Raw genomic sequence first — 21,353 nt, forward strand, 5'->3', positions numbered from 1 at the left:
CGTGTTTTACAAGTTCACTTCTTTGTTCTCATCTAAGAAACCAAATCTTCTAGGTTTTTTTTTTTGCAATTTTTGCAAACTCTATTACTTAAAAATGAATAACGAACTTAACGAAGAAACTTATGAGGAGGAAACCGAGGAAACTGAACATGAACCTACACATATTCCAATTCAAAGACTTGAGGTTTAGTCTCAAACTAAATGCTATCCCAATTTTTAACGTGTAACTTCTTGGTTTGACCTTATAATATGAACTTCTTTTAATATTTTGTAGGAATTTGGAATTAACGCGTCGGATATTAAAAAACTTACGGATAACGGTTTCCATACAATTCAATCTGTAGCTTATTCTCCACGAAAAGTCTTACTAAATGTTAAGGGACTTTCTGAGGCCAAAGTAGATAAAATCCAAGGAGAAGGTTGAGCTGTAATAATTATAGTTGATTTTCTTATATTATTATTTTAATTTAATATTTAATTGTTTCTTAATAGCTTTCAAGATGGCACCAATGGGTTTTCTTTCTGCAACAGAAATTCAAGCAAAAAGACGCGATACTCTTTATATAACAACAGGATCAAAAGAGTTGGATAAACTTCTTGGAGGTATTGCATAATTTAATTATTTCGATATTTAAGTAGATAAATTATAATGAGAATTTGATCGTTTAAAATATCGCAATTTCAATAATAATATTTAGGTGGCATTGAGACCGGATCAATTACGGAAATATTTGGAGAATTTAGGACTGGGAAATCTCAAATATGTCACACAATGTCTGTGGCATGTCAAGTAAGAATGGCTTCAATAAATTGTTCTTTTAATTTATTGAAACTTAATATTTTTTTTTTTTGTCGGACAAAAGCTTCCTATTGAACTTGGTGGTGCTGAAGGGAGGTGTGTCTATATAGACACTGAAGGTACCTTCCGTCCCGAGAGATTAGTTTCCATAGCAGAAAGGTTTGGTTTGGTCAGTGAAGATGCTTTGGATAATGTTGCTATTGCAAGAGCTTATAACACTGATCATCAGATGACTCTTTTGCTACATGCCGCTGCCATGATGGCGGAATCGAGGTATAATAATGGAATTTATAAAGCATTACATTAACACATTTAATTCTGAGTTACGCTTTATTTGAAATTAGATTTGCCTTGATGATTGTCGACAGTGCTACGGCATTATACAGAACAGATTTCTCTGGTCGTGGAGAACTTGCTGCGCGTCAGATGCATTTAGCTAAATTTTTACGAAATCTTCAGCGTTTAGCTGATGAGGTATTTATTTTAAAAAGCCCGCTATATATAATTATGCACTCTTTAGTGATTTTTTTTTTTACTTTAGTTCGGAATTGCTGTTGTCATAACAAATCAAGTAGTGGCGAGTGTTGACGGTGCTGCTAGTATGTTTGGTGGTGATACAAAGAAACCCATCGGAGGAAATATCATTGCTCATACTTCCACGACAAGGTAATGTTCGTTGAATCTTTATAATTTGAATTTTATGTTGCTAATAAATCGATTTTTTTTGTTAGACTTTATCTACGTAAAGGTAAGGGTGAATGCCGAATTTGTAAAATTTACGACTCTCCTTGTCTGCCCGAAGGCGATGCGACCTTTGCTATTTCAGACGGAGGTATTGTTGACGCAAATGATTAAGCAATTGAGAGCGAATTGATAGTTGGTGGAATATTGGGTGAGTGTTGGTAGATCACCCACTTTTTAAAACTAATGGTAATATTTCTGACTTATATATAGTCTTGGAAATGTTATATTTTTATTTAGTTAATTTTATTTGAAACTGGTGTATTGACTATAGACATTTTTACAATATTGGAAAAGTGGATCTTTGAGGTGATAAAATGGTATAACCTTTTAATTATTCCCAAAAGTTTTTAAAAAGTAATAATAAATTGAGATGTGAATCATTTTCACAAAAAAAAAAATTGAAGCGGCAAAATTGTGAACACACGATACTTTGGTCGAATTACAGAACACATTCAGACTATGTCAAATAAATAAGAGTGGGAGTCAGATGATAAATATGTCTATGTCTTACATTTAGTTTCAAGCTTGCGTAATACGCGTACTCTAAAAGCTTGACATTTGAAAATTTAATCAAATACTGAATTGAAGCTTTGTTATAAGGAATAAAGCTACATATACTTTATTTACGTGAAATACGCTTTTTACGCTATAGGAAAGATCATATATTTCATTTGTTTTAAGACTAGCCTATTTAGAATGTAAGAAATAATTTATATATTTATAGTATTTATGCTAATTAATTTTTAATCAAATGGTTTTAATATATATGTAATAGATTGAATTGTAATAGATTGAAAAATTAACATTAAGTAATAAAATAATAATAAAAAAAAATAATAATAATAAAAAAAAAATGTATAATTTAAACCAATGCATCACAGAGATATTTTTGAATTTATATTGTAATCTCTTACTTGATTGTTACTGATGATGATGGTGAACTCTGAATTTTGAATTTTCACAAGTTTTTATCAAGATGTAGTACATTTAAAGGAAATAAACCATTTTATTATGTATTTTTATATTAATTTTTAGGAACTTTAGTTAATATTTCTACTAAATATAATAGCTAATGAAATATGAAACCATTACAATTAACTTCAATATCATTATTATTATCTGTTATTTTATAACACTTTTTGGATACGTCAAAATTTTTTAATATTTATGTATTTATGAAATTTATTAAAAAAGAAAAAAATATATTTTACAGTATATTTAGATTAATTGCTATTAACTTTACTATTAACACATAAACCAACACCAATTACAACAATTGCCATACCAATCCAAGATTCTTAAAAAAAAAAAAAAATATTAAAATTAAATCAAGTTTTATAATAATAATATAATAAATTATATTTACCTTTATATCCAACTTCTTCACCAACTAAGTTAGCTGCTAAAGTTGTAAATATGAATGTTAATGAATTTGTAATAGGAACTGCTAGTGATAAATCTAAATTAAAAAAAAAAAATTAATTTAATTTTAATATAAATAAACCAAAATTCATAATTAAATTTATTTACCTGCTTGACCAAGTGTGTAATAATAAACTATAGATCCACTTAAATTTAAAAGTAAAGGGACAATATACTATATATATTTATAATAATCATTAAATAGCTTATGAAAAAAAACATCCAATATAATTAATTTGTTTATATTACCTGCCATCTTGTAATAAGAAACCAAATTTCTGCTAATGTTTGATTAATCCAATTACTCCTTTTAATATTCTCTAACCCTTTAGATCCCTGTTTAATAAAAGGATTCGTAAATCCCCAACATATCGCCACTATAAATTTCAATTTTACATTAATCAAATATAATGATATAATTATAATACAAAGTAACGCGTTTACCTAAGAGAAAACCGAAAATATTATCTTTAACATTTAACGATATATTATAGTATGTTAATAAAATAAAATAAAATAAAATTTTTTATATTAAGTATATCATTTTACTTGTTATTGAATTTTCTTCCATCATGCGCCTTTATACATTAACAAGAAGTCAAGAACTACAGTAATTATGAGTCATACTAGGTCATCACATAATCATCATAGTGATTTGACAGTATAAATACAGTATTTTAACTCATGGCGATAATCTAAATAATCACTGAAATCACCAAATCACGTTTTTAATTTTCCACGAATTTTACGAAACCCTAAACTGAATAATTATGGCTGATAACGAATTGGTCAGCTTATTTCAATCAATTGGCTTGACAGAACAACGTGCTAAAGAAACAGCAAAAAATAAGAAATTAGCTCCCACTTTACAAGCTACGATTGCAGAGGCTGGTATCAGTGAAACAGGTTGTGATAAAGCCGTTGGTGCATTACTTTATACACTTGCCTCAACTATTACTAAAAATGCAAATAAGCATTTGGGTTATATTACACGCGCAATTATTGATAAAAAGTTAAAAACCGCTGATCAGGTTGCTGGTAAGATATTTTCAACGCGAACTCATTCTGAATAACTAACTCTAAGCTAGTTTATTTTATCATACAGCGGCTATAAAATATACTGAAAATGCGGGAGACGAAATAATTGATACCGATTTTGATAATGCTTGTGGAGTTGGTAAGAAGAAAACATTTTATTATAAATTCTTATTTGAGGAATTTATTATCTAAAGTATTCTTTCTTTCTATTTAGGTGTCGTAGTAACACACGAACAGATTTCAAATGCAATATCCTCGTTTTTGGAATCTAAAAAGGAATCTCTTATAAAGGATAGGTACAAACTGCTTGGGCCATTATTAGCTCAGGCGAGACAGATTCCTGAATTGAAATGGGCCAATGGTGTTACTGTCAAAGAGGAATTGGAAAAACAGGTTGCCGCGTTGATTGGACCTAAAGATGAGAGAGATATGACCTCTAAGGGAAAGGTATAGTTCAAATTGATAAAAGTCTTGATTAAAAAAAAAATAAATAAAAATAACTTTTTTTATTTTTTTATATAGAAAAAGGATACTGATAAGAAAAAGTCAGACGTGAAAGTATCAGGGTCTAATTCAAATAAATCTGAACAAAATAGTGTTCCAAATATGTTCTTAGAAGGGGAACTAGCCAAGCTACATAAGCCTGGTGGCAATCCACAAATAAAATCTGAATTAATGAAACAACACTTAAAGGAAACTAGTGGTAAAGTGCTTACTCGATTTCCTCCTGAACCAAATGGTTTTTTACACATTGGCCATGCTAAAGCAATAAATGTGAATTTTGGATATGCAAGAGCTCACAATGGATTATGTTATCTCAGGTTTACATTCAATTTTTAATATTATAATAATTTATATAACAATTAATAATACAATTATTAACAATTTAATTATAGGTATGACGACACAAATCCAGAAGGTAATTGTATTTTGTTATTGATTTATATTTTAACTCTCTTCTAACAATTCCTTTTGAAAATGATAGCTGAAGAAGAAATATATTTTACTTCCATTAAGGAAACTATAGAATGGCTGGGGTTTACACCATGGAAGATCACTTATTCTTCAGATTATTTTGATAATCTATATGAGTTAGCAGTTGAGTTAATAAAACGGGACAAAGCTTATGTGTGTAGTTGTACACCTGAAGAGATGCATGAGATGCGTGGAGGAGATGATGGTGGTGAACGTAGAGAATGTGTGCATCGTAATCGTCCAATTGAAGAATCATTGACTGAATTTGAGAAGATGAAAGAAGGACGCTATAAGGAAGGTCAAGTAACTCTTCGTATGAAAATGGATATGCAAAGTGGGAATCCTCAATTCTGGGATTTAGTCGCGTATCGCGTTTTAAATACCCCCCATCATAGAACTGGTGATACATGGTGTGTTTATCCGACTTATGATTATACACATTGTTTATGCGATTCATTTGAAAACATCACTCATTCACTTTGTACCCTCGAGTTTCGCATGTCGCGTGAATCATATTATTGGCTTTGTGATGCACTTGAAGTTTATAAGCCTATTCAGTTTGAATATAATAGGTTGGTTTGTTTTAATTTGCCAATACTAAGAAAAAAATATTAATTTTTTTTTTTTCTATCAGATTAAATATTAATAATACAATAATGTCGAAACGAAAAATTGCCAAACTTGTTGATGAAGGATATGTTAAAGGATGGGATGATCCAAGATTATATACTTTACCAGCATTACGTAGACGCGGAGTTCCTCCTGAGGCAATAAATGGATTCGTTCAAGATCTTGGTGTTACTACTTCAAATTCTACCATTCAAGTGTCACGTTTTGAAAAATATGTTCGTGATTATCTTGATGTTCACGTGCCAAGGTTGATGTTAGTTGTGGATCCAATCAAGATAATCATCGAAAACTTACCTGATGATTATATAGAGGAATTAACCATTCCTTTTAAACCAAAAGATCCTTCTATGGGCGAGGTAAATACATATAATATAATTATAAAAATAATTTCGAATAGTTATTTATCCTTTCTTTTTACTTTATAGCATGTCGTTCCATTTAGTAAGATCGTCTATATCGATAAATCAGACTTCCGAGAACAGGATTCTCCAGATTATTTCCGACTTGCTGTTGGTAAAACAGTAGGTTTATTATATGTGGAACATTGTATTACTTGTACTGACTTAAAAAAAGATTCAGAAGGAAATATTGAATATTTAATTTGCCGATATGAAAAAGGCCCGGATGTTAAGAAGCCTAAAACATATATTCAATGGGTATCAGAATCAACAAAACATCGGTCACCTATTCGTTTAAATGAAGTTAGAATTTATAATAATTTCTTTATGTCAGAAAATCCTTTGGCGCATCCCGAAGGTTACTTAAAAGATATTAATCCCGATAGTTTAAAATTAGCTACAAATTCTTTAATCGAAATTGGATTAAATCAAGTCATTTCAAAATCTTTTGAGAATTCAAAGAAAGAATTTGAAACTGTTAGATTTCAAGCTATTCGTGTTGGATATTTCTGTCTCGATAAAGATTCTCTTATTAATGATGAAACAGAGAATAAATATATTCTTAATAAGATTGTTTCGCTAAAAGAAGATCCTAAAAAGAATTAAATAAAGATAAACTATACTTTGAAAAACTACAATTTAATTGTCATAATGTAAAAACGGAGCAATGTGATCTTAAACTACTAATCAAGGGCGGGTAAATTCCCCCCGGTTAAAATTATATAAAACATTGTTTAGTTATTCTTAAAAATTTAAGCCCGGCAAATGATAAACAAACTTGGCTCGCATTATGACGGTTTTATGTGCCAATAAGACTACGAATTTCTGGATCACCTTGTAAATGATTATCTCATATCTTTTTTATCTATGTGGTGGGCGAAAGAGTGGAGAACATTATTATTCAGACATTGGCAACGCCAACGAACTTTGCATACCAAATTTGTTTCAGAGGTAATTCTTGTGCATGTATAGTGACTTGTTTGTTTTTATATTAATTAATTCCATCTGAATTATAGAATATATCAAAAGAAAATTTAATATCAACACAACCGAATGTTATACTTAAAGGTGATTTAATATTTCAAGTATCTTCTTTCTCATTATTTAATTATATAACTAACCCAATTCCTTCCTTTCTTTCTTTTTTGTGTACAAAATTATTAAGCTGTCTCACCTTTGCCAACTCATATTCAAGCATGGCTTCATGACTTTGAGACAAATACACCATTAGGAATAATAAATTTGGATCGGAGAGTATTTGGAGCACCAATTAGAAAAGATTTATTACAAAGAGTGATTGTATGGCAACGGGATTGTTTAAGACAGGGAACACATTCTTCTAAAAATAGAAGTGAGGTAAGAGGAACTACTAGAAAATGGGCAAAACAAAAGGGAAGAGGAAAAGCTAGAGTCGGAAGTCATCGAGCACCTCACTTCAGAGGTGGTAAGTATCTATTTCATCAATTAACGTATTTCGAATATATATATTAATCCATAAAATTTTGTTTTGGATAAGGTGGTGTCGCCCATGGACCTAAGCCACGGTCGCATTCTAGCGATTTACAAAGACAAGTACAACTCTTTGGCTTACGATCCGCGCTAACAACGAAATTTGTGCAAAATCAACTTGTCATCGTTGAAAATTTAAAATTGAAATCGAGTAAGACACGAGATTTGTTATCTATTTTGGATAGAAATGTGTGGGATCCTCTTGCTGATTATAGGAAACAAGGTCATTCAATTTTGTTTTTGACTATGGATCATATGAAAGAATTGGATCTTGCGTCAAGGAATTTACAAAGAGTTCACGCTTTGAGTGCTAACGACATTGTTGAGGCAGGTGATGTTTACAATATCATGGGACATGAAATACTTTTGATCGATCATAAAACAGTACGACAATTAGAAGAATTGCTTAGACCTCAATAAACATCTTTTTTAAAAATTGAATTCAAAATTGAAATAAAGGATAGATATATCTTAAGGTTTCTTCAGTGGTAAATATATTTATAAATAAACTTTTTGTAGTATTGTAGTATAAGTACTCTTAATAAAAGTATTCAAATGAGAAAACGGTTTTGACATTTATAATGTAAATAATAATTAATATAAGTTTTATTCTAGCCACTAAAAAAATAGTCACAAAGACTTACGCGAACACATGGAATTAGTATTATACAAAATCCTAAATTGAAAAATACAATTATTTTAAATTAAACTAGATTAGAACTATTAACCGGACCCAAATCATCAAATTCAATCCTCAGTTACTTTAGATTTATTATTCTTTTTTTTCTTTTTCTTTATATTTATAGTAACAGCGTTACCGGTATTAGTACTATCTTTATCTATAGTCTCTTTAGAAGAGATGCTTATATTGTTTTTTAAATCACTCTCTTTTGAAGAGTCCTTTTTGTTATTTTTTACTTTACCAATCTTAAACTCGGATTTAAGATTTGTAATATGACTTTCTTCTTTAGATTTCTTCTTTTTCTTCTTCTTTAAAGAATCTCCTTTAACTTTTGCAGTACCTTGGATTAATCCCGTTTCATCAATATCCTGAATTAATTTACGTTCACTCGTGACTTCACTGTTGATGTCATTGCTTTCTTCATCATCAATAGAATTATCAACTTTAATCTTTTTAACATTTATCTTATCATGTTCATGAGAAGTTCTCTTCTTAGAAGTTTTGATTACTACTTTGTTTTCGGATTTTTTCTCCTCTGTAGGGCTATTTTTAATTTTCTTCATTTTCTTCATATTACTATTATCTTTGCTTTCTCCATTAGCTTCCTTCCTTTTTGTTTCACTTTTCTTGTCACCATTAAATCCAGATTGTTTTGAAGAGTCAACATTTTCCATTTCTACATTACTCTCCTGGATCAATCCAGTCTCCTGAATACAATTGTCTCCAGTAGCATTATTTCCCTCATTTGTTGATTTCTTTTTCTTCTTCTTTGGCAGCGAAATTACAACTCTATTTGTCCCGACATGATCGTCAATTTCACTATGTTTTGCAACGTTACTATGATTTTTCTTCTTTGCAGCGGTAGTTTTTTTACTATTTGGTTTAGTATTATCTTTACTCACATAACTCTCCCGAGTAGCCGCTATTTCGATCAATCTCATTTTCCCATCCTTATCCGGAACCAACGTTTGAGGTTTAGGATCTATACCTTTAGATATAAGAATGTCGCGTATTCTTGGTTTCTGTTTTGAAATTTTAAGTGGATCGCTTTTAGATAAAGTGTTAATGCTCTCATTAACGCCATCACCATCATTATTCATATTATCTATCTCTTCTCTTTTAACTGATTTTTCATACTTTAACTTTTTATAATTTTTACTAGTAAAAATAACGGGATAACCTTCTCTGATAAGCACGTGATCATCAGAAACTTCATCAAAATTTGGATGAGTAACAAAATAATTTGCAATCCTTTTTAAACTAATTTTCTTATTATCGGGTAATGCTTTTCCTGCATCACTTGATCTAAATTCGTTGATTTTCTTTAAAGCTTCTTCCTCAGTAAGATGTTCTTTAAATTTAACATTCCTGATAATTAAAGGATTATTGTAAACTTGATTCATTATTTATAGAAATATCTCTTACAAAATAAATAATTTGTATCAAGAACTATCTTTAAAACGAAAGGTAAAGGTCAAAGGTGTTGTGAAATTAGTAATGTTCAAAAAACGTGGAGAAAAAAAAATTTCATTCGTGTACAATAAGTTTAATTTGATTGGACTAAAATAGAAAAAAAGACATCACAACATTGTTACACAAGTACTGAGATCTATTCTTCATAAGCAATATTAGTGACTAATCCCTTCTAGAATAACATTTTGACATAATATTATGATATTCATATATATACAGTACGTTAATAATAATATTGTGACTTGTATTTTATTCATAAATAAATAAATATCTATTTAATCAAGGCTCCTCTTTTGGAAGGATCATTTGTCTGTATTGCTTAATTGTATCTCCATCAAACTTATTGACTTTTCCACCATCACAAACCCAAATCTCATTACAAACCGAATCAATGAATCTCTCATCGTGAGAAACAAGAATTACGCCACCTTTGAATTCTTTAAGAGCGTTCGTCAATGCATCAATTGAATCCATATCAAGATGATTGGTCGGCTATTTTATATTAGTTAAATAATTACGTATAAAAATATTAGTAAATTTATATAAATTCGTATGTTAGTTATAATAAGACTAATAGGACTATGATTTACCTCATCAAGAATTAAAATGTGAGGGTTTCGTAAACCCAAACAAGCAAAGGTAACTCTGCTTTTTTGGCCTCCAGATAATGTTTCTAATGACTGTAAACCAGTCATTCCTGTGATTCCAAAATTTCCCAATTGTCTACGATATTCTTCCTCGCTTTTACCAGGATATTTCTGTGCCATAAAACCTACTGGACTGGTACCAAGATCTAATTGATCTACATGATGCTGCATAAAGTGCGCAAATCTAAGACGCCCATGTCGCTTCACTATACCAGATCGCGGCTCAAGTATACCTGTTAATAACTTGAGTAACGTCGATTTACCTGAACCATTAGGACCTAAAAAAAAAATAATACGATAAATATATAAATGTGAATTTTAATTACAAAAGCATTAAAAAAAATTATAACCAACCAACAACTGCAATACGAGAATCCAACTGAACGGAAAGATTAACATCTGTAAGAATATTATCGCCAGTTTCATATTTAAAACTAACATCATCTAATTGAAGAATAGGTGGACTAAGTGGATCTGGGTTTGGAAATCTAAAGAATTGTAAATCAAAAATTTTAATTATCGGATTAACCTACAAGTATTTTTAAAAACTTCTTTTGTTGACAATTACTTAAACGTCACAATAAATTCTATTTCTGGTGGATCCAAAACTGGAAGCTTTTCCAAAATTTTAATTTTACTCTGAGCTTGAGGAGCTCTCTTTGCATTATATCTCCAACGATCAATAAAATCTTGTAAATGTTGTCTATATTGCATTTGACTTTCATATTCACGTTGATGATTCTTGCGGCGTTCTTCTTTATTAGCATAAAACTGTGCGAAATTGCCCTTGTAATAATCAAGCCGTTCCGAATGCTGATGTAAGATATCTGTCGCAACTTCATCAAGGAACTCTAAATTGTAACGAAATTTAAATTTCATTTTAGTAAAATATCACAAAAGTATAAAATGTTTGACTTAAATTTATATACCTCGGTCGTGAGAAACTACAAGTAGTGTACTTGGCCATTTTTTTAAGTATTGCTCTAGCCATGCAACTGCGGGAATCTTTAAATAAAAGTTTCGTGATTAATTAATCACAATAATAATAATAATAATAAATGATAATATATATCAGGTACTTACATCCAACATATTTGTCGGTTCGTCCAATAATAGTAGATCAGGACGACAAAACAATGCTCTAGCTAACGCAAGACGCATACGCCAACCTCCGGAAAACGTCTTTGTTGCATTGTGATGTTTATCTGACGGGAACCCTAATCCAGATAAAATTGCTGCAGCACTTAAAATTCAATCAACATTGATGAGAATTATCAAATTCATCATAATAAATGAATACTAAATTATCAAGTAAAATTACCGTGCTTCTGCCTTATCACTCTCAATATCTTCCAATTTTTGATATATATCTTTAAGACTTGCATTTAAAGATTCTTTCATTTGCTCAAGGTTAGTATCATCCATATTAGGATCTGGTGAAGTTTCAAGCTCATTAATCTGTGCATTTAATGATCTCTCCTCATTCAATAAATGTTCTCTCCAAACATCTGCACTTAACACAGCTTGAATAGCCTCGACATCATCACCAACCATCTACAATTTTATTAAGTTGATCAATTCAATAATTATAATTATTTAAGATAATGTAATATACAAAGGTTAAAATATATGACAGTTTACCTCTTGTTCAACATGTAAAATACTAATATGCGTAGGCACGGCTATCTCTCTTTTTGATATAGTTCTTAACAATGTTGATTTACCTATACCATTCCTCCCAACTAGTCCATAACGTCTACCGAATACCAATGTTAAGTTTGCATTTGAAAGAATTCCTTTACCGCCAAAGGAAATATCAAAGTTTTCAATTTTAACATCTTTAACCTTTCCTTTTGTCGATGTATAATCAAGAATAGGATTAACTTGCATATAAAATTCATTATCGGCATTTTTATTAATCAATTTACTAGCCTCGTAATTAGATCTACGTTCACGTTTCTCTATTTTTGCTTTAATCTTTGCTTCTGCTTTTTCTAATTTCTTAGTGTCTACTCTAGTACCAACTTTCCTACCGCTCACAGCTTCCAGATCTATAGATGAAGTAGCTAGACGCGCTGTTGCCGAAATGGAATTGCTCGTGAGCATGTTTACTGGTTGTTCTAACTTAGCAAGTCCATTTGTACTAGGCTTATCATTAACCTTAGCAAAAAGTTTTGACAACTTTTCACAAAGTTGATGAATTCCTTCTTCATCGCCACCAGCATCAAGCAGAATCGGTCGAATAAAATCGCCGATCGCATCTTCTCCGTCAACTATTGAAGGTGTTTCATCTAAATAACCTACTACATATTCTACGATCGCATCATCGATATCAGGAATTGACTGTCGTATAAGTTGAGATGCATTTCCAAGATCTGTTTCAGCAACCATAGCCATAGCGAACTGAGCTATACAACCGAAAACGACCAGCCAAACCAAATGAGTAATAAATAAAAAACTATTTCTTCAATCAGATGTTGATCAATCGATAAAAAATTTTTTTTTTATGGACGCAGTTTGTACTATTAAGGCATTCCTTATTAGGAAGCAATATTAATTCTATTTTTTTTTAAAAAAAAACACCACCATATATAACTTAGTATACAATGTCTGATAGAGTAATTATAATTCTTTATTTTTTTGTTAAATTGGTATTTATTTATGTAACTGATTATTTTTCCTTTGAAAGGGCAGTAGAGGAAGAGGTGCACAACGTGGCAGAGGCGGCGGTAGAGGAGGAAGAGGCGGTAGTACTTTTGCACAGGATACAAAACCTAAAAAAGAATCAATACTGGATCTTTCAAAATATATGGACAAGAAAATACGTGTCAAATTTAATGGAGGACGTGAAGGTATATTTGAGTTTTTATTTTATTTCAACATTTTTAAATTATTTTTTAATAATTTTGAATAATAGTGATAGGGTCTTTAAAAGGACATGATCTCTTATTAAACCTGGTTCTTGACGATACTGAAGAATTTCTTAGAGGTAAATATTTATATAATCATTTATTTTATTATTATTATTAATTAAAATTAATTATTTTAGACCCTGAAGATAATCGCTTACTAAATGATACTAGATCACTTGGATTAATTGTTTGTCGTGGACCAGCTGTAATATTAATATCTCCGGTGGAAGGAACAGAAGAAATAGATAATCCTTTCGTACATCAAGAATAAGGGATACTATTTATAAAAAATGTTAAACATTTAATGCGGGTTACTTTTAAGAATGTCAAAAATTAATCCAATTTTTTATTAGCATATTTTTCTTTTTCTAATTGTTCTTCTTTAACTTTCATAAGTTCTCGATATTGTTCTTCGGATAATTTTGTAACTGGTGACCATTTTATTGCAGCTAACCAATCTAAAAAGCTGTGTTTCTTTTTTTTATTTTGAATATTTGTTTCTTTGGTATTATCATCAGGTATATTCTGGGATGTATTAGAAAGTTTTTTATCTTGATTTGATGATCTAAGAATTATTGTTTGTCTGTAATTATATATGGTAGAATAACATATTTGTCCCGCACCACATATAGTAGAGAATATAATAAATCCCGGTAAAGCTGCTCCTCGTCCACCTTTTTGGTTCAAAATTTTTAACATAAGAAACCTTTAAAAAAGAAGTGTGTGCAACTATCAAAACTTTTACTTACGGTTTAAAACTGACAAAAATCCACCAGTTAAACCGCCAGAAAATGTACTACTAATAAGTTCATCAATTTCTCTTGTTTGAGAATTTAATAATCCATAATCAGGGTTTTTACTTTTTTGAAAAGATAAACAAGCATCTCTAATACCTATCAAATTTTAAATTAGGAAAATTTTTAAATTATAAAATTAAAACCGTTTTTTTTTTCGAACTTCTAGCTTACTGAAAAATGTTAACCCAAAAATTCCACAATTTATTCCTGTAAATATTGTAAAGTGAAATCTAGGTTTATTTTTTATATACGCAACTAAATATCCTGTAGTTGCTCCTACTCCGGCTTAAAGAAAATAATTAATTAATTTAAAAAAGATGTAATCATTATTCCAAAAATTTAATTATTTATATACCTGAATAAAAAGTTCCTCGGAGAATTTGATCGCGTGATTCTTTATCCGAAATATTCATATTTTTTTTTTTTCGCTTAAAAAAAATTGAGATTTTTTCAGTTCATCAGTTGTTAATAGGTTACACGATCGGATGTACTAATTGATGTACGATTTTGTACGATTTGTAGATCGAATTCAAATTCAAATCAAAAAAAGTTGCTTTCTTTGAACGCCCTTTTTTTTTTTAAAAAAAAAAAATTTCATTTGAATATGCAAAAAGCTATTATTCTAGTCGGTGGGCCTTCTCGTGGTACGAGGTTTCGACCACTTTCTCTTAATATCCCAAAGCCTTTGTTTCCAGTAGCGGGTCATCCAATCATCTGGCATCATTTGGAAGCATTATCGAAAATTGAAGGGTTGAAAGAGGTTTTATTAATTGGATTTTATGAAGACTCGATTTTTCAAAGATTTATTGATGATTCTACAAGAGAATTCCCAAAAATTAATATTCGGTAAATAATGGATTCTTAATTTTAATAATAATTCGCGTCAAAATTGATTTAATTTTTAAAAATTTGTTTTAGATATTTTCGAGAGTATCAGTCTTTGGGAACTGCGGGCGGAATTTATCATTTTAGAGATGAAATTCAACGAGGTGATCCAAAACAAATATTTGTGCTTAATGCGGATGTTGCTTGTAGTTTTCCACTGGAAGAAATGTTGGAATTCCACAATACACATAAGGGTTTATGTACGATTTTAGGTACAAAGGTAATTAAATTATAAAAAGAACTTATTATTTTACATTCAATTCATATGTATATAATGTTTTTTTTATTAGGTTGCTCGTGAGGCTGCAAAAAGATATGGATATCTTGTTGCTAAACCCGAAAGTAATGAAGTTTTACATTATGTTGAGAAACCAGAAAGCTTTATTTCTGATTTGATTAGTTGTGGTATTTATTTATTTAACTGTGACATTTTCAATGAAATGAAAAATGCCATGGAAAATAAACAACATCGAGTCGAGTATCCTTTTATAGATATCCCCATATAGGAATAATATACAATTTATTACTATAGATTTCCTTAACTACTTAATTTTGTAAATTAAAGTCGTGATCCGTTAGTAACTTCTGATGATGATAAACTTCGATTAGAGCAAGATTTACTTCGTTCATTGGCTGAATCCAAGAAATTATATGTCTATGTTACAACTGACTTTTGGAGGCAAATTAAAACAGCTAGGTAAATATTATGATTATGAATTTAGTCGTTTATATATAAGGCATAATTTAATTAAATAGAACAATTTATATAAAGTTCTGCAGTTCCTGCCAATGCATTATATCTAGAACAGTATTTGAAAACAAACCCTGATCGACTATTAAAAAATGAACAAGGTGGACCAACAATTGTTGGTTGTGTTTATAAACATCCTACAGCATTTGTTGATCCAAGTGCAAAGGTTTGTTTCTTTATAATATGTAAAAGATTATTTTTTATTCTAAATTTTTTCTTTCATTTTCGATTAGATTGGACCAAACGTAACTATAGGACCTCGTGTAGTTGTGGGTAAAGGAGTTCGTATCAAGGATTCAATTATTCTTGATAATGTAGAAATTAAAGCGAATAGTTGTATCTTACATAGTGTTATTGGGTGGGATTCAAAAATTGGAACTTGGGCTCGTGTTGAAGGCACGCCAGTAACAAATGAAGAAACCGTTATCACACAAAATGGCGTTAAAGTTCAATCGATCACCATTCTTGGTAAGCTACATTTTAATTTAAATTTTTATCCTTTAATTATGAAGTAAATTTTAACCCTCTAAACTTTTCTCAATAGCTAATGAAGTTATGGTCAAAGATGAAATTATTATTCGTAATTGTATTGTTTTACCCCATAAAGAATTGAGATCTAATTGTCATAACGAAGTTTTGATGTAAAAATATTTAAGTAGGTTTTTATGCATATGGACAATGGTTTTATATTTGTTTTATTTGTTTAGTCTCCTACTTCTCTTAAAATTTAAGAGGGTGATTTGAAATGAAATAGATAAAATATAATTTATTCATTATACCAATTTTAAATTATTATTAAAGGAAAAATAAAATCATAACTAGAGTTTATCTATGAATAAAGGTATTATAATAAACTAGTTATAGGCGAGGCATCTATATCTATAGCTTATCCACATTCTACATATAGGATAATTATAATCTTATTAAATAAAAATTTATATTCAACTTCCCTTCCCACCTTAACATGCTCTTCTTAAATATTTAAATAGGAGTCATTTTATTGTTTTTAATACTTTCCGGTAGACGTAGTTGATAATCTAAATTGTAAATTAATGTTAGAATCAACATTGTACAATATATACACACACACGTGATAATTACCTCCATTTTGAGTAATATATCTAACCCAAGGTAAAGCTTGATAACCACTTTTTTCAACAATTTTTAAATAACGTACTTGAATACCCGAAGTTGTAAAATATGGTATTTCAAATTTTACTCCAATAGGAGGCTTTTTATCAGGATCATCAACTAAAAATTATTTAATAATAAAGATATTTATGTTTATTCCCCAAATATTAACATAAATTTTGGTACTTACCATTTTTAACGGAGGGTAACCCAAAATGAGCTCTCATTAAAAATTCTTTACCGCCTTGGAATTGTTTAATTTTCCATACAAGACATGATTTTTCTGGAGCATAATGAACCGATCCAATACTACTCTATAATAAGATAACATTATTTTAAAAGAAATGTTGAAGAGCTAAGTAAAGCTCAAATGAACAATATTATTATTTTTACCTACCCTAAATTTTGGAGAGTCAGCATCATCTGGTACAGGCACATATATTTCAACATTATTTGCAGTAGAACGTCTTTTAAATTGAGCTTTTGCCTTAATCATATATTCTATTCTAGAGCCAGTATAACTTTCTACGAGAGCTTCAACCCAAATCAAAGGTTTAACCTAATAAATTATCCCGATAAGTTTAATCTTCGACCAAATAAATTCAATTAAATCTTTTTTTACCTGTGTATTCAAACGATAGCTCATTAATTCAAATTCGCCATCAGGAGGTATAAAAGAAATGGTACGATCATTTTCAAATCTAGATAATCTGACACACTGATGAAACTTAACATCTTCCATTTCAATAGCTTTTCCTCTTGAAGCAGAACGTCCAGTACTTTCAAACATAACTTTATCATTTAAACCTAATCTTAATTCTGGCATACCACTTAAATAACATTTCATTTTAATTACTCCGAGAATTTCACTTCGTAATACATTTCCGTTTGCATTAACTAATAAATTTACAGATTCAATTACATCTAAAAATACTTCATTCTTCCTATATTTTATTCCTTCTGATCTCCATGACACTGCATTTGTAACAGCCATTGGTGGTCTTACTTGAATTTCTAATTTATGTGATTCTTGAGTTATATACCTAATCATAATTTTTTTTTTTGGTGTTGTAAAATTAGTTAAAATTTTATTAATAAAAAGATTTCTTTATTTAATAATTTCTTGACTTACTCTTGTAATATTTTTGTTTCGGTAGTTTGTGGATAACCAAAATCCATCATTTCATCTAAAAGTTCATAAATAATTACAAAATTATCTCTGATTGATTCTTCCTCAAGTTCCTTAAAATATTCTGTAAAAACCTTTTTTAAATAAATTTATATTAATGAATAAATAAGATTAAATTTTTGCATCTTTTTATGTTTTGTCTACATATATAATTTCAAAGATCAAAGAATCAAAATATAAATAAAATTAAAAAACTCAAATATTGATTTACCTCTGTCAATTTATGAAGGAATAAAAGAATTGTTGTAGCATTTGAATTTTTCTTTGTTATAGCCAATACTGCTCAGAATAAAATATAAATGATAAATGTGAAGGAAAAATAATCGAATTAAATATATTGTTTAATTCCTATGCTCTAGCCAAACCATAGGTTCTATACATTCTTATTAAAATAAACCTTCTTTCTGGAAAAAAGGATACGGTATAAATTATTATGTCGTATATACAGATAATTGACACCTTCATGTGTAAAACAAGGAGTTGGAGCTTGTTGTTCTTCCTCAGCCTCTAACACAAGTGGCATAAATTTCTCAACGGCAGACATTGGTATGTCTCCACGATAATTTCGTGATATGAGAACCTTTCCTTTAAGATCTAATACAAATACAGCTGAAGCCATCTTTAATTACAATTTATCTTAAAAACGCAAAAAATTAAATTTTCCAAGAACTGAGTTGGAAATAGCACAATTTATGATTGATATCTTGTAATACCAAAAAAAAATTTTTTTTTTTTTAAGTTTTATCACTGTGATATTCATAAAAAATTTAAACATGAATAAATTAAATTATCGCAAAAAAACCGACACGTCAAATGTAATTGAACAGAAAGAAAATTTTATTGAAGAAAGTGAAGAAAATTCCAAAGAAAAGAGACCATTAAATTTAATTTTAAATGATCAAAATCGATTATTAAGTTGTTTAATTTTATTCCGAATAATAAATGCTATATTTACGAAAACATATTTCAATCCCGACGAATATTGGCAATCAGTTGAAGTCGCTCATTATTTAGTTTTTGGATATCCTAAACTCTTTTATTTAGTTTATTGCTTTGTAAAAAAAATATATGCAGTATCATATTATTTCTTAATAAATTTTTTTTTTTTACATACGGATATTTGACCTGGGAATGGAAGGAGAAAATAAGAAGTATCGCTCATCCTTTATTATTCGCAACTCTTTATAAAAATTTGGCAATTCTCGGTCTCGACAAAGGGAACTTGTTTGTAATGTCTTGATTCAAGAATTAATTGAGATTTGAAAATACTTTGATTTATTTTTTATTGATATCTAATAGATTAATTTGTAACTAGATATATGCTCCAAGAATTTTTCAAGCAGTATTTGCAGGTATAGGAGATTTGTATACTTATAAGTTAGCAAAAAAGTTATTTAATGAATCAACCGCAAATTGGACTGTATCCTTTCTTATTTCTGGCAAAAATGTATATCAAAAAATATATATATATATATATATATAATTTTATATTAGACCTTAATAATATAATAAATTTGACGCGTTTTTTTATAATTATAATAGCTTTTCTGTTCTATTGTTTCTTGGTTCAATTTCTTTTGCTCTATAAGGATGTTATCGAATAGCATTGAAACAGTACTGACTACTGTGGCATTATATTATTGGCCATGGCCCTCTTTTTCAAATTTTATGAGTTGGAATGATCGAATAAAGTATAACTTCTTTTTTATAATTATAATACCCGTGTATATGTTAATTATTAATTATAATATTATATCATTCATATAGAGCATTACGCATCTCGTTAACTTTAGCAGCAATTTGTTGTATTCTCCGTCCAACTAATGTTATTGTTTGGGGATTTCTTGGTATACAGTTATTGTGGAAAACAAGGGAACATCTTATCTCTATTATTTTAAACACGCTCTTTATCACGTAAGTTCTTAAATAGGTTTATTTAAGCGGTATATGATTTTATTAATGTCATATTCTCGATTTTAGAATTATTGCAATTTCAACGATAGTCTTAGTCGATTATACATTTTATGGTGAAATAGTGTTTGTACCGATTAATTTTTTGTATGTTAATGTAATACAATCAATTTCACTATTTTACGGTTCACATCCATGGCATTGGTATTTATCACAGGGTATACCATTTATTACAACTACATTATTACCATTCATACTTAAAGGCATATATGATATTTATAATGATAAAAAATTTCCTTCTTATCATCATCAATCTGTTAAAACATTAATTTGGTTAATTATATTAATGATATTTAGTTATAGTTTATTAAGTCATAAAGAATTTAGGTTTATATATCCATTATTACCTATTATGATAATTTGCGCGGGATATTGTTTACGCGAAATTTCTTTAAAATATCAAAAAAAAATGTCGAGAATAATTGTGATATCCTTGATAATTACCAACATACCATTAGCTTTTTATGCGAATTTTATACATCAGCGTGGTGTTGTGGATGTTATGAATTATTTAAGAAATGAAGCTAGATCAGAAAAAGTTCATGAAATAGGATTTTTGATGCCTTGTAATTCAACTCCCTTTTATAGTAATTTTCATTTTAATTTATCCATGTGGTATTTAACTTGCGATCCTCCTTTAATGAGGTAGGTTTATTTACGCGTTTTTTAATGTATATTATAATATTTCTAAAAAGAATTTTTTTTTTCTTTAGTAAAGAGATTGATATTGAAAATTATGTTGATGAAGCCGATCAATTTTATAATAATCCACACGAATTCCTTAAAACATATTTTGAGCCAATTAATTCAACATCATCGTCTACTGATTTAAACCTTCGTAAATGGCCAAATTATTTGATAATGTTTGAAGCTTTATTACCCGATTTAAATCTTTTTCTCGAAAAACTAGATTACAGAGAGGTATAAGTTATTAAACTTTTTTTTTCATTTTTATTGTGCTAATTAATAAACATTTAATAATTTAGTGCGCGAGATTTTTTAATTCTCACTTTATTGATGATTGGAGAAGGAGAGGTGATGTGATAGCTTTTTGTAAAAATTAATATGGTGATCTAACTTTAATAACTTTTGTAAAAATTAAAATGGTAATTCAACTTTGCAAATCCAATTCAAATTTCTTTATTTGAAGATATGAGTTAGAGTATTAGTAAAATTGATATTATTATATTATTATTTTTTTATTATTATTTTAAATCTCTAATAATTTCCCTTTTTTACACGCAATTCATTTTTAATAAATATTAATTCAAAAGGAAATCGATTTTTATAAAAATGCGTGAAACACTACTATTACTAATATGGGAAAAGAAAGATATTATGAATAATTCACGGAATTATGCATAATTAATAATGATGGAAAGTATAAATAAATGCCCAAC

At 29.1% G+C, this 21,353-nt stretch overlaps 11 protein-coding genes across 11 annotated transcripts; 6 read left to right on the plus strand and 5 right to left on the minus strand.

The window, feature by feature from the left end:
• Nucleotides 1–65: 65 nt before the first annotated feature.
• OCT59_013218 (recombinase rad51) lies at nucleotides 66–1,932 on the plus strand. Its single transcript, XM_025323287.2, has 9 exons — nucleotides 66–184; nucleotides 275–419; nucleotides 493–603; nucleotides 699–790; nucleotides 864–1,072; nucleotides 1,144–1,273; nucleotides 1,341–1,465; nucleotides 1,531–1,729; nucleotides 1,815–1,932. The coding sequence occupies exons 1-8, from the start codon at nucleotides 95–97 to the stop codon at nucleotides 1,652–1,654; spliced, it is 1,026 nt and encodes a 341-aa protein (XP_025177361.1). The 5' UTR covers nucleotides 66–94; the 3' UTR covers nucleotides 1,655–1,729; nucleotides 1,815–1,932.
• Nucleotides 1,933–2,699: 767 nt separating this feature from the next.
• OCT59_013219 (uncharacterized protein) lies at nucleotides 2,700–3,601 on the minus strand. Its single transcript, XM_025317865.2, has 6 exons — nucleotides 3,515–3,601; nucleotides 3,410–3,433; nucleotides 3,215–3,342; nucleotides 3,074–3,140; nucleotides 2,910–3,002; nucleotides 2,700–2,840 (listed from the first exon to the last, which is right to left on the minus strand). Exons 1-6 carry the CDS (start codon nucleotides 3,537–3,539, stop codon nucleotides 2,767–2,769), a joined length of 411 nt encoding a protein of 136 aa, XP_025177360.1. The 5' UTR covers nucleotides 3,540–3,601; the 3' UTR covers nucleotides 2,700–2,766.
• A 134-nt stretch (nucleotides 3,602–3,735) lies between these two features.
• OCT59_013220 (uncharacterized protein) lies at nucleotides 3,736–6,612 on the plus strand (the record flags this gene model as incomplete). The annotated part of the gene is made up of 8 exons (XM_025317864.2): nucleotides 3,736–4,003; nucleotides 4,071–4,142; nucleotides 4,218–4,450; nucleotides 4,526–4,824; nucleotides 4,900–4,922; nucleotides 4,989–5,550; nucleotides 5,613–5,964; nucleotides 6,034–6,612. The coding sequence occupies 8 exons, from the start codon at nucleotides 3,736–3,738 to the stop codon at nucleotides 6,610–6,612; spliced, it is 2,388 nt and encodes a 795-aa protein (XP_025177359.1).
• Nucleotides 6,613–6,845: 233 nt separating this feature from the next.
• Nucleotides 6,846–8,076, plus strand: OCT59_013221 (mitochondrial 54S ribosomal protein uL4m). The gene is made up of 4 exons (XM_025317863.2): nucleotides 6,846–6,957; nucleotides 7,023–7,074; nucleotides 7,172–7,450; nucleotides 7,523–8,076. The coding sequence occupies exons 1-4, from the start codon at nucleotides 6,874–6,876 to the stop codon at nucleotides 7,933–7,935; spliced, it is 828 nt and encodes a 275-aa protein (XP_025177358.1). The 5' UTR covers nucleotides 6,846–6,873; the 3' UTR covers nucleotides 7,936–8,076.
• An 18-nt stretch (nucleotides 8,077–8,094) lies between these two features.
• On the minus strand, nucleotides 8,095–9,839 carry OCT59_013222 (uncharacterized protein). The gene has a single exon (XM_025317862.2). It carries the CDS (start codon nucleotides 9,598–9,600, stop codon nucleotides 8,263–8,265), a length of 1,338 nt encoding a protein of 445 aa, XP_025177357.1. The 5' UTR covers nucleotides 9,601–9,839; the 3' UTR covers nucleotides 8,095–8,262.
• A 46-nt stretch (nucleotides 9,840–9,885) lies between these two features.
• OCT59_013223 (uncharacterized protein) lies at nucleotides 9,886–12,792 on the minus strand. The gene is made up of 8 exons (XM_025317861.2): nucleotides 11,959–12,792; nucleotides 11,639–11,871; nucleotides 11,401–11,560; nucleotides 11,247–11,322; nucleotides 10,886–11,168; nucleotides 10,672–10,805; nucleotides 10,261–10,595; nucleotides 9,886–10,162 (listed from the first exon to the last, which is right to left on the minus strand). Exons 1-8 carry the CDS (start codon nucleotides 12,712–12,714, stop codon nucleotides 9,950–9,952), a joined length of 2,190 nt encoding a protein of 729 aa, XP_025177356.1. The 5' UTR covers nucleotides 12,715–12,792; the 3' UTR covers nucleotides 9,886–9,949.
• An 88-nt stretch (nucleotides 12,793–12,880) lies between these two features.
• Nucleotides 12,881–13,929, plus strand: OCT59_013224 (Sm-like protein lsm7). Its single transcript, XM_025331143.2, has 4 exons — nucleotides 12,881–12,935; nucleotides 13,007–13,169; nucleotides 13,235–13,306; nucleotides 13,367–13,929. The coding sequence occupies exons 1-4, from the start codon at nucleotides 12,924–12,926 to the stop codon at nucleotides 13,498–13,500; spliced, it is 381 nt and encodes a 126-aa protein (XP_025177355.1). The 5' UTR covers nucleotides 12,881–12,923; the 3' UTR covers nucleotides 13,501–13,929.
• On the minus strand, nucleotides 13,549–14,449 carry OCT59_013225 (uncharacterized protein). Its single transcript, XM_025326184.2, has 4 exons — nucleotides 14,382–14,449; nucleotides 14,198–14,311; nucleotides 13,979–14,122; nucleotides 13,549–13,903 (listed from the first exon to the last, which is right to left on the minus strand). The coding sequence occupies exons 1-4, from the start codon at nucleotides 14,437–14,439 to the stop codon at nucleotides 13,563–13,565; spliced, it is 657 nt and encodes a 218-aa protein (XP_025177354.1). The 5' UTR covers nucleotides 14,440–14,449; the 3' UTR covers nucleotides 13,549–13,562.
• A 123-nt stretch (nucleotides 14,450–14,572) lies between these two features.
• On the plus strand, nucleotides 14,573–16,623 carry OCT59_013226 (uncharacterized protein). The gene is made up of 7 exons (XM_025331142.2): nucleotides 14,573–14,872; nucleotides 14,945–15,131; nucleotides 15,202–15,389; nucleotides 15,477–15,608; nucleotides 15,684–15,828; nucleotides 15,896–16,130; nucleotides 16,207–16,623. Exons 1-7 carry the CDS (start codon nucleotides 14,631–14,633, stop codon nucleotides 16,305–16,307), a joined length of 1,230 nt encoding a protein of 409 aa, XP_025177353.1. The 5' UTR covers nucleotides 14,573–14,630; the 3' UTR covers nucleotides 16,308–16,623.
• On the minus strand, nucleotides 16,403–18,601 carry OCT59_013227 (AP-1 complex subunit mu-1; the record flags this gene model as incomplete). The annotated part of the gene is made up of 8 exons (XM_025323286.2): nucleotides 16,403–16,699; nucleotides 16,764–16,913; nucleotides 16,984–17,107; nucleotides 17,191–17,352; nucleotides 17,416–17,836; nucleotides 17,926–18,056; nucleotides 18,194–18,261; nucleotides 18,403–18,601. 8 exons carry the CDS (start codon nucleotides 18,599–18,601, stop codon nucleotides 16,644–16,646), a joined length of 1,311 nt encoding a protein of 436 aa, XP_025177352.1. The 3' UTR covers nucleotides 16,403–16,643.
• Nucleotides 18,602–18,755: 154 nt separating this feature from the next.
• On the plus strand, nucleotides 18,756–21,017 carry OCT59_013228 (uncharacterized protein; the record flags this gene model as incomplete). The annotated part of the gene is made up of 8 exons (XM_025317860.2): nucleotides 18,756–19,003; nucleotides 19,093–19,210; nucleotides 19,298–19,402; nucleotides 19,525–19,673; nucleotides 19,750–19,896; nucleotides 19,963–20,598; nucleotides 20,667–20,874; nucleotides 20,940–21,017. 8 exons carry the CDS (start codon nucleotides 18,756–18,758, stop codon nucleotides 21,015–21,017), a joined length of 1,689 nt encoding a protein of 562 aa, XP_025177351.1.
• Nucleotides 21,018–21,353: the final 336 nt, after the last annotated feature.

Source organism: Rhizophagus irregularis, chromosome 20 (assembly GCF_026210795.1).
Source record: "Rhizophagus irregularis chromosome 20, complete sequence".
In the NCBI taxonomy this organism is placed as follows: Eukaryota; Fungi; Glomeromycota; class Glomeromycetes; order Glomerales; family Glomeraceae; genus Rhizophagus; species Rhizophagus irregularis.

What these genes read in the sequence shown, in the direction of transcription:
- OCT59_013218 (XM_025323287.2), top strand. Translation starts at nt 95, where the DNA reads ATGAATAACGAACTTAACGAAGAAACTTATGAGGAGGAAACCGAGGAA. An exon ending in TTCCAATTCAAAGACTTGAG is followed by an intron (nt 185 to 274) that starts GTTTAGTCTCAA and finishes AATATTTTGTAG; the next exon opens with GAATTTGGAATTAACGCGTC. An exon ending in AGATAAAATCCAAGGAGAAG is followed by an intron (nt 420 to 492) that starts GTTGAGCTGTAA and finishes GTTTCTTAATAG; the next exon opens with CTTTCAAGATGGCACCAATG.
- OCT59_013219 (XM_025317865.2), bottom strand. Translation starts at nt 3,539, where the DNA reads ATGATGGAAGAAAATTCAATAACAA. An exon ending in TTCTTATTACAAGATGGCAG is followed by an intron (nt 3,141 to 3,214) that starts GTAATATAAACA and finishes AAATATATATAG; the next exon opens with TATATTGTCCCTTTACTTTT. An exon ending in TGAAGAAGTTGGATATAAAG is followed by an intron (nt 2,841 to 2,909) that starts GTAAATATAATT and finishes TTTTTTTTTAAG; the next exon opens with AATCTTGGATTGGTATGGCA.
- OCT59_013221 (XM_025317863.2), top strand. Translation starts at nt 6,874, where the DNA reads ATGTGGTGGGCGAAAGAGTGGAGAACATTATTATTCAGACATTGGCAA. An exon ending in ATACCAAATTTGTTTCAGAG is followed by an intron (nt 6,958 to 7,022) that starts GTAATTCTTGTG and finishes TCTGAATTATAG; the next exon opens with AATATATCAAAAGAAAATTT. An exon ending in AGCACCTCACTTCAGAGGTG is followed by an intron (nt 7,451 to 7,522) that starts GTAAGTATCTAT and finishes GTTTTGGATAAG; the next exon opens with GTGGTGTCGCCCATGGACCT.
- OCT59_013222 (XM_025317862.2), bottom strand. Translation starts at nt 9,600, where the DNA reads ATGAATCAAGTTTACAATAATCCTTTAATTATCAGGAATGTTAAATTT.
- OCT59_013223 (XM_025317861.2), bottom strand. Translation starts at nt 12,714, where the DNA reads ATGGCTATGGTTGCTGAAACAGATCTTGGAAATGCATCTCAACTTATA. An exon ending in TTTTACATGTTGAACAAGAG is followed by an intron (nt 11,872 to 11,958) that starts GTAAACTGTCAT and finishes ATAAAATTGTAG; the next exon opens with ATGGTTGGTGATGATGTCGA. An exon ending in AACCGACAAATATGTTGGAT is followed by an intron (nt 11,323 to 11,400) that starts GTAAGTACCTGA and finishes TTTTATTTAAAG; the next exon opens with ATTCCCGCAGTTGCATGGCT.
- OCT59_013224 (XM_025331143.2), top strand. An exon ending in ATTTAATGGAGGACGTGAAG is followed by an intron (nt 13,170 to 13,234) that starts GTATATTTGAGT and finishes TTTGAATAATAG; the next exon opens with TGATAGGGTCTTTAAAAGGA. An exon ending in TACTGAAGAATTTCTTAGAG is followed by an intron (nt 13,307 to 13,366) that starts GTAAATATTTAT and finishes TAATTATTTTAG; the next exon opens with ACCCTGAAGATAATCGCTTA.
- OCT59_013225 (XM_025326184.2), bottom strand. Translation starts at nt 14,439, where the DNA reads ATGAATATTTCGGATAAAGAATCACGCGATCAAATTCTCCGAGGAACT. An exon ending in TTTTGGGTTAACATTTTTCA is followed by an intron (nt 14,123 to 14,197) that starts GTAAGCTAGAAG and finishes AAAATTTGATAG; the next exon opens with GTATTAGAGATGCTTGTTTA. An exon ending in ATTTTTGTCAGTTTTAAACC is followed by an intron (nt 13,904 to 13,978) that starts GTAAGTAAAAGT and finishes TGAACCAAAAAG; the next exon opens with GTGGACGAGGAGCAGCTTTA.
- OCT59_013226 (XM_025331142.2), top strand. Translation starts at nt 14,631, where the DNA reads ATGCAAAAAGCTATTATTCTAGTCGGTGGGCCTTCTCGTGGTACGAGG. An exon ending in AATAAACAACATCGAGTCGA is followed by an intron (nt 15,390 to 15,476) that starts GTATCCTTTTAT and finishes TGTAAATTAAAG; the next exon opens with TCGTGATCCGTTAGTAACTT. An exon ending in TCAATCGATCACCATTCTTG is followed by an intron (nt 16,131 to 16,206) that starts GTAAGCTACATT and finishes TTTTCTCAATAG; the next exon opens with CTAATGAAGTTATGGTCAAA.